The sequence below is a fragment of the Atta cephalotes genome (assembly GCF_000143395.1).
Source record: "Atta cephalotes unplaced genomic scaffold scaffold00021, whole genome shotgun sequence".
NCBI lineage: Eukaryota > Metazoa > Arthropoda > Insecta > Hymenoptera > Formicidae > Atta > Atta cephalotes.
Genome location: NW_012130085.1, coordinates 4,873,777 through 4,883,556, shown reverse-complemented (window position 1 = coordinate 4,883,556; position 9,780 = coordinate 4,873,777). Strand labels below are relative to the sequence as shown.

The following is a 9,780-nucleotide window of genomic DNA, read 5'->3' as shown; positions in this document are numbered from 1 at the left end:
TATATATATATATATATATATATATATATATATATATATATATATATATTACATAAATCATTATTTCAATTATATTTATTTCAAAGTACACTCATAATAACATTCTCAGCTCCAATACAGGGTACATTAATAGGGAGCTTAAAATCTTGTGGTGCATACTGGATTTACATAAATTCCCCATATCTTTCGAAAAATATTCAAACTTTAATACTCAAAAAAATAAAATATTATCTTCGGTATCATAGTATGCGTTAATAATTTAACTTAAAAAGAAATTTTTTCTTATTTATTTGTGCTAGTTTTCTTTATGACTTATAGAAATACAAAAACACACTAATAAGAACATAGTAATTGGGAATTATCCTAAACCTTAACAAAAAATAAAAGAGCAAACATTATAGGTTTGTGTTGCATGCTCCAACATGCTCTTACTACTTGCTCCTACTCACTCTAAGTGCTTTGTTATGGAACATGTTGAAACATATTGAAGCATGTGATGCAACAAATCCATAATGTTTGCTCTTTTAGTTTTTTGTAATATACTTTATGCTTAAGTATTAGAAATTAATGACAAAACTGTTATCGAGAATGAGATCATTGTGTATATAACTGTAATATTTCATGGATAAAACTTACCGACCACCGTGGAATGTTTACATCATCTCTGTTATAAACTTTGTTTTCCAATAATTTTGGTAAGAGTTTCGTCAGATCAATTTTGGACACAATGCTTTCACAGCAATGATCTATTTGTTCGCGGTCCTTTCGATTCATCTTAAACGTAAAACACTAAAATAATAATTCTAAAAATATGTATTTTAATATCAACAATTTTCAACAAAAATAGATAAAACTAGTAAAATTGCATCGATATATTTCTTTTTCGTTTTATTGGTTAGATGTCACAAGCCTAGTATATAACTCGTTGATTGCCGAATTTCTTTCTTGTTAAAATCTAAATCTCAAATCTTCACCATGGAAACTTACTTAATGGTGACTCGATGCGAAAAATTAAAAGACGATTTTTATAAAAGATTTTTATTCGTTATTTTTATTATGCGGAGCCTCTTAACTATTCTAGTAACTTTGTAGGATTCCAACTGACGATACGATTACATGAAGCGCGGTACGCGATACGCAATACAGTAAGGGGCTCCGCACTAAAAGGAATAGAGAACAGAGAACAGAGAATAAGAATTTCAACCTATCAGAAATCATGTATTGTGGAATATACAGTTTCTGATAGATTGAAATTCTTATTCTTTGTTCTCTATTCCCTGTTCTTTTTATTGTGCGAAAAACCTAATAATAAATAACTAGGCAACTAGAAAACCGCGTTACAGTATAATGGCTTCTACTGGAGAAACGCTTGCCGCGCGACAAAATATAATAGCCAATAAGCTTATAACTCCTAACGTGTTCATTATCGCGTCTCATTTTACCGCGCGACAAGTGTTTTCGCGTCCAGTGTGCAGGAGTCATAAGGCTGTGTTCCAAATCTACTGCCAGCACTGAAAAATGCTACAGATTACGTTACAGTTTACGTGCATTATATAGATAAATTTATAGATAGATTTATAGATTTTCAATACTGACAGTCAATTTTAGAACACAGCCATAATTATGATTCTATTGTATTATGACCGCGTACCACGTACTACCTATTTCTTTCACTGATATTACACGGTTTGCGCGCGATTTGCGACACGGGCTAGTTCCGCAACAAACTCACACTATACACTGCTATGCACTTTTTATTGGAATTAATTTAAACGCAATTATTAAGTAAATCTGTTTAAAAAATAAGAATATCGATAAAATGTGCATAAAAATAAGTTAATTTATTTTAAAAAATTCATACTAATGTGAGTTTGTCACTAACCCGTGTCGCAAACCACGCTTCATGTAATATCAGCCTTGGCCACCAAACTGCATGGTTTTTCCGTTGCCAGCATTTGTGGCGCCCTCATAGCTATGACACAGGAAATGAAGAAACTGATATGGATGAAGATATTCGATATGGATGTCATCGTTTCCGGCACATACCGATCGGCATTTTTTATTGTCATATTTGCTACGTATTGCTTGGTGTTGCTACATTTAGCTACATTCTCGCATAAAAATATATTATTAGTGTCACTGCTGGTATAAGTATTGATTCTACTCGTGACTAGTAATATAGAAGTGTAATTATAAATTTGCGTTAGTGTTACTAATAGTATACTATAATAGTAGTATACTAATAGTATACTATTGGAATGAGTTGTGACACTATTAGTGTAGTAGTGTACTAGTGCAGTAATATACAAATGCTACTGCTAAAATGAGTAGTACATTGTTTAGTGCACTATTGTAATACATATAAAAATGATTTGAGTACAAATGCAAGGAACAGTATAGTGACGCAAATTTATTCCTGCACTAGTAGTAGCACCAGGGTTATGGTCAAAGTCTCGCTATAAATGCTTCAAAGCATTTGCAGCATTGCGTTGATCGTACGTTTTTTAAGCTGAAAGCGCTTGATAATGATGATTACAAGCGCGTGAACGTCCATAATGAATTCAGCCATATTATAAGCGCTTAAAGCGCGTAATCATCCATAATGAACGCAGTCATATGACGATAAAGATGACGATCGGAAATGATGATTTCCATATTAAATATTCTTCATTTCTTATCATAGCTATAAGGTCGTCACAAATGCTGATAACGCTCGGAACAAGAGGAGAGATTGGTGGCCTATCAGCGAAAAAATAGGCGATACATGGTACGTAGTTTCCTAGTTGCCTAGTTAATTACTATTACTTACTATTAATTACTATTACTATACCACGTACCGCGTATCGCGCTCCATGTAATTGCACCCTGAAACAGATGTCGGAGACATTCTCCGGAAATGTTCTCTGCGTATCAAATTATAAAACTTTATCCCTAGGATGAAAAGTGAAAAATGAAAATTTATTGAAATTAATGGAGAAATTTTTCATTTTTCACTTTCTATTCTACAGATAAAGTTTCATGATCGATACCCAGCTTTAATTGAAATCCTATAAAGTTACTAGAATGGTTAATGGCTCCTGCACACTGGACGCGGAAACGCGCGGCAAAATGTGAGTCAATAAACTTACAACTCCTAACATGTTGATTATTGGCGTCGCATTTTGCTGCGCTGCAAGCGTTTCCGCGTCCAGTGTGCAAAAACCGTAAGTTAACTGGAGCTTGATAAAGTCACCCTTATGAAAAAAAACAGAAACGTATGACTGTTTTATGGCGCCAATTCCAACTTCGTTGTGAGATCGGCCATTAAATTACGTTACCATGATCTCATACTTTATAAAATAGACACATCTGAAATTATATACATCTACAATATATAGATAAAAATCTTGAGAATATACTCAAATATGATTTGTCTGTTTGTTCATTACTATTAAGATACCTTTTTATGCTGATATTCGATGCTCATTTTCGGTGTTAAAAAATGAGTCATGTAATAGAAATTAATGAATATCAAGCATCAATTTTGATCACGTGACCTAGTTGACGCTGAAAATGAGCGTCGAGCGTCAGCATGAAAAAACATTCTAATTATTATACTAGAGAGCCTCAATATGATGAAAGGGATAATATGATGTGTTCAGTTATAGCACACCTATAATGGATACTTTCCAATTGCTTAACACAAACGTACAGGAATGCATAAAGTGTAACATTGTGCACGATTCAATTGGAACAGAATGTATATGCTATGCACGGTTGAGATCCGTTTCGAATAGAATTAGATTAAATGTAGCTTTTTCTGCTTACATTAAATATAAAAAAGTAAAAGTGCTGACCACTCAATGTCTTCCAGCTTTATTTGAGCCTTATGTCCAATCGGTCCGAGACTTCGGATAAAGAAAGAATACATGACCAATCGCAATGGTCATGTAATCAAATTGTTTAAATGTATTAGGTGTACAACTTTGCTTCCGCCGTTTTCCTATAGATGGCTTTAGCGGTAAGTGGTGGTCGAAATAAATAGATCACAGACATCATACAATAAACTTGGGCATTTGTCAACATAACCCCATAGAAACCCCATAGAAATAGTCGATTTGTGTCTGCATCATAAAGTTATTCTCGATTGAAAATGTCAGTTTACGAGCCAAATTCTCGTCATTTGCGGGAAGTTTTAATTTTTTGCTTCAATATGAAGAAATCTGCGGCTGAGGCTCATCGAATGCTCTCAAATACTTATGGTGAGGCCGCTATTAGTGAAAGAACATGTGAGTGGTTTCAACGCTTCAAGAACGGTGATTTTGACATCGAAGACTAGCATAGCGGTGGAAGAGAGAAGGTTTTCGAAGATGCAGAATTGGAGGTATTACTTGAGCAAGACTCGTGTCAAAATCAAGAAGAATTGGCACGATCATTGGGAGTGACTCAACAAGCCATTTCAAAACGCCTCAAAGCCATGGGAATGATTCAGAAGCAAGAAAATTGAATGCCGTACGAATTGAAGCCGAGAGATGTTGAACAGCGTTTATTTGCTTGTGAACAACTGCTTGAAAGGCAAAGACGGAAGGGATTTCTGCATCGCATTGTGACGGGACGAAAACTGGGTTCATTACGATAATCCCAGAAAATCATGGGGAGTTCCCGGCCATGCTTCTACGTCGACGGCCAAACCGAATATTCACGGCTCCAAGGTCATGCTCTGTATTTGGTGGGACCAGCTCGGCGTAGTGTATTATGAACTGTTAAAACCGACCGAAACAATCACAGGCGATCGGTATCGAACGCAATTGATGCGTTTGAGCCGAGTATTGAAAGACGCAATACAACGAGAGACACGATAAAGTGATTTTGCAGCATGACAATGCTCGACCCCATGTTGCGAAAGTGGTCAAGACATACTTGGAAACGTTGAAATGGGAAATCCTACCCCACCCGCCGTATTTTCCAGACGTTGCTCCCTCTTTCATTATCACTTGTTTCGATCAATAGCACACTGCCTGACTGACCAGCACTTCCGGTCTTATGAAGAAGTAAAAAATTGGATCGATTCGATAGCCTCAAAAGATGACCAGTTTTTCGACGCGGGATTCGTACGCTACCCGAAAGATGGGAGAAAGTAGTGGCCAGCGATGGACAATACTTTGAATCATAAATGTATAACCAGTTTTTTACAATAAAGCCTCGAATTTCGGAAAAAAAAACGGCAGAAGCAAAATTGTACACCTAATAATTTGTTAATTTTTTCTCTGTCCGAGATCTTGGATCGATTTCTAGCATCGTGGACATCGGACTTTATAGCCGCCGCAGTTAGTAATATGTGATTGTCACTAGAAAACACAAGCTTACATAGTCTTCGACTGAGTACAGATGTGTTGTGTCGACAATAATTGAAACGCAACTTGTGTCGCCGTGTGCACAAAAGTGTCTAAAAATATTGCAATTGGAGCACCCAATGAATGCTTTCAATACTACTACCGCACACTAAGCGCTCAGTGAACTTTTTTGCATTTGATTGGTCTATTTATATATTTTAGATTTAACGTAATATGCCAATTAGATGTAAGAGCTTACTGAACGCTTAGTGTGCGATTGTACTGAAATTGTAGTACTGAATGCACCTAATGAATCGAGTGCCCATGCAACGGAATAACGTAATGGTTTCGGCACACCAGTGCGATGTTCGTCGCACGCGACACGCGATATAAGAATATACCTTTAGAATTAAAACATCGGTAAAGCTATATATTTATTGGATATCGCGTGTCGGAGACATAAGGGTGAGATTACATATAACGCGGTACAGAAACTAAGTAGATAACTATAGAAATCGTGCCGCTTGCTTTTTTCTCCTCTATTACATTACATGTAGCGTGGTAAGCGGCACGGGCCAATGACAAATTTACATTACTAAACACTTTTTAATAGAATTAATTAATTTAAATGCAATTATTAAGTAAATTCGTTGAAAAAATAAGAGTATGATGAAATATGCATAAAAATAAGTTAATATATTTAAAAAAATTCATATTAAAGTTTATTTGACATTAGTTTGTGTGGATATATTAGGTGTAGTAATAAGAAATCCATTATTTTTGCATGAAATTGAATGGAAAAATAATGGATTTCTTTTTATTACACCTAATATAGGATGCGATTACATGTAGCGCGATACGCGGTACAGAAACTAATTAGGTAACTGTAGGAACCGTGCTGCTTATCGCACTTCATATAAATCATATAGAGAAGAAAAGAAGCAAGCGGCACGATTTGCACGGTTCCTGTAGTTACCTAGTTAGTTTCTACCATGCTATATGTAATCGCATCCTAATGATATATCCATACAAACTTACATAGATACATAAACATATGCATAAAAAAAATTATCCAATCGCATTTCTCTTACAAAATTGCACGTAAAATGTAATTGGGTAATTTTTTTTATGCATATGTTATGCGGCTATGCAAATTTGTGGATATACTCTTACGCGAAACAAGAAAGAGCGGAACTAATCACAAACGTTTCGCACTAATTGCAATTGGCGCAGAACGCTTGTGATTGGTTCTGCTCTCGTTCCACGTTACGCTATTCTGCTGCATAGATACGCACTATGGTGGAAGGATTAATATGGAGTACTTCCCAATTGCAATCCCTAGACACTTTCATGCTACACAAGTTGCGTTTCAATTGTCCATTATCGTCAACACAACACTACACATTTGTACTCAGTTGAGGATTGTGTAAGGGGCTCCGCACAATAAAAGGAACAGGGAACAGAGAAAGAATTTCAATCTATCAGAAATCATGTATTGTGGAATACACAGTATCTGATAGGTTAAAATTCTCATTTTCTGTTTTCTGTTGTAAACTTGTATTTTTTAGTGACAATTACATGTTACTAACTACAGCGGTTATAAATGAGGTTGGAAGACGTTAAGTCAGCCGGCACTTTTACTTTTTTTATTTAATACTAGCGGAAAAAGCTACATTTAATCTAATTCTATCCAAAACGGATCTCAATCGTGTAGCATACATATTCTGTTTCAATCAAATCCTTGTTACATAACAATGTTACATTTTGTGCATTCTTGTACGTTTGTGTTAAGATATGTTAAACAATTGAAAAAATCCATGGTGTATGCGATTGGACGGTGATTCTTTCTCAATCTCCGCTGTCTCTTTTTATGAATCCCCGAATGCGAATAAGAGACAAAGGCTACCAATGTAAAACGCGACATAGGATGGTATTCAGAGTCTGTTTTTATTTTAAAACTGTCTTAAAAATGAGCGCGTTGACAAAGCGGCTAGCATATTCGCCGAACAAATGAACATAATTGTTACTTATAAATCTAATCAATCATATTCAATCGTTCGGTAAACATGCCTATCTATTTTGCCGTCTTGAACTCGCCCAATGTCTTAAAGCCTGTTCTACAGTATGCTTTTGTTTCTTTCCTGTTTCTTGCTTTTTGTTATTTTTTACATCTTGTCTTTTTGTTTCTTATCCAGTTTTTTGTTTTATATTATCTTATCCAGTTTTTTGTTTTATACTCGAAATAAAAGTTAATGAACTTTGAAAGAAACAAGAAATACGTAACAAAAAATACAATTGTTAATAAAACGGTTGCAAAGGAGAAAAAAGCAAAAAATAAAAAACAAGAAGCAGAAAACAAAGAATATATTGTAGAATAGGCTTTAAGATGCTAATATTAGAGAGAAACCTGAGAGAGGACCCCAACCTGTAACTGCAAGATGCTGCCGCGCATTAGCGCCCTTTGAAGAAATGGATGTTAATTACACAACAATATTCACCTTTTTACAATGCTTTTGATGGAAATAGATAGTTGAAATCGCTAAAATAACTAAAATCTATCAAATTAATAAAGATTTCAACGGTTTTAGCGACTTATGCTTATATACTTTCATATACTCGAAGAGGTTATATATATACACACAAAATAAATTAAGCTTATTGAATGAGTTTTTGCATGAAATGAAAAAAATCTGAAATAAATAATGGCACATGGTGCACATTTGTAACAATTCGTAAAAATTAAAAGTTAGATTGCCACGACATCTCCTTATGTATCTACTTAAGAACCAATCACAGAGAGATTGGTCACGTACCTTATTGGCATCTTTTTTCTAGATATGACATTTTATATTGCGCATTTACTGCGCGCAGGCAACACTTTTAGATAAGGAAAAATGGGAAGTTAATCTATTATTGTAATTAAAGAACATATTATCGACAGTTGATATAAATTTACTATTATTAACAGAAATAATTATTAAATTCATGATTTGTTATAAATGTTATTTATAAGTCATTTGAAGTAGGCTGTCTCAAAGCCTGCAAAATACTCATTGACGGCAATGACTTCTTCATTTGACGAGAATTTTTTCCCACCGAGCCAAGTTTTTAAGTTTGGAAACAGAAAGAAGTCACACGGGGCCAAATCCGGAGAATAGAGTGGAGGAATCAATTCATAGTCCAATTCGTAGTTTTGTCATTGCAACAGTTGACTTGTGGGACGGCGCGTTGTCTTGATGGAAGAGCACTTTTTTGTGCGCCAATCTCGCTTCAAATGACTACCAAACGTGAACTATGCGTCCTTTCTGGCTGAAATTTGGCCTGAACGGGTTCGAAGAATGGATCTTTCGAGATCTCGCGTCATCAAAGCGCCATGGAAATTTATCAAACTTATCAAACGACCCACGTATTATATATATATATATATATATATATATACTATTTACAAATGAAATATGAAATAATTAATGACAATTAAACTAACCTGATCTACGTAATTATTTTGTCATCTTTATGTATTTGCGAAATACTTTCTGGCAAAATAAAAACATAATTATATTACAAAAATACATAACGTTATTACAATAATGCATTCAATAAAATTATAAAACTAATTGTAGTACAATTAGTTGTGTAGTGCCATTTACTTTTTTGTGTAATATTTTTAATTGCATTATTCATTATTTAATCGCTATATTATTCAATAAGAAAACACAAAACATTATTATTTACTTATCCTCATCCTGACGGAGTTAATGATTTTTACAATGGGGTAAATAGTTTTATGGGAACTGGTCAGCTAAATCAACTGGAGCGGGCTAAATATGGCAGTGCTGAACATGTGCTAAAGGTAGTAATAGGGGATGAATGTCACTTCTCTCATATTCTCTCTGATTCCAGCCTTAGGAGCTACGCATAATAAAAGGAAACAGAGAATAAGAATTTCCAACCTATCAGAAACTGTGTATTGTCACGTCTCAGGTCCGGTTCATGGTTTTGGATTAATCTGAGATTATAGGTGAGATACGGAACCCGCAATTCCGTGTGTTAGAGGAAAAACTGGATTGTTCACTCTATTGGTTGGCTAGACGCGAACGCTGGATATAATGATTATGGGCTGCGTGGATTATTGCATCTGTGAAAACGATGAAAGGAAGTTAAATAATATATGAAATGTTCCTTATATATATATATATACACACACACACACATACACATACATCATACACATACATCATACACATACATCATACACATCACACACACACACACACACACACACACACACACACACACACACACACACACACACACACACACACACACACACACACACACACACACACACACACACACACACACACTACACACACACACACTACACTACACTACTACTACTACTACTATACTACTTAACTTATTAACTTATAACTACTAATAAACTTATATATATCACTTATACTATATA

At 34.8% G+C, this 9,780-nt stretch overlaps 1 protein-coding gene across 1 annotated transcript in view; it reads right to left on the bottom strand.

Moving 5' to 3' along the window:
• The window catches only part of LOC105619477 (caspase Nc-like), a 5,058-nt gene extending 4,284 nt beyond the window's left edge, over positions 1-774 (bottom strand). Inside the window, exon 1 of the mRNA XM_012200994.1 lies at positions 641-774. Within this exon, the coding sequence (XP_012056384.1) occupies positions 641-774 (134 nt within the window). The remainder of the gene's footprint in view (positions 1-640) is intronic.
• Between the last annotated feature and the right edge of the window lie 9,006 nt (positions 775-9,780).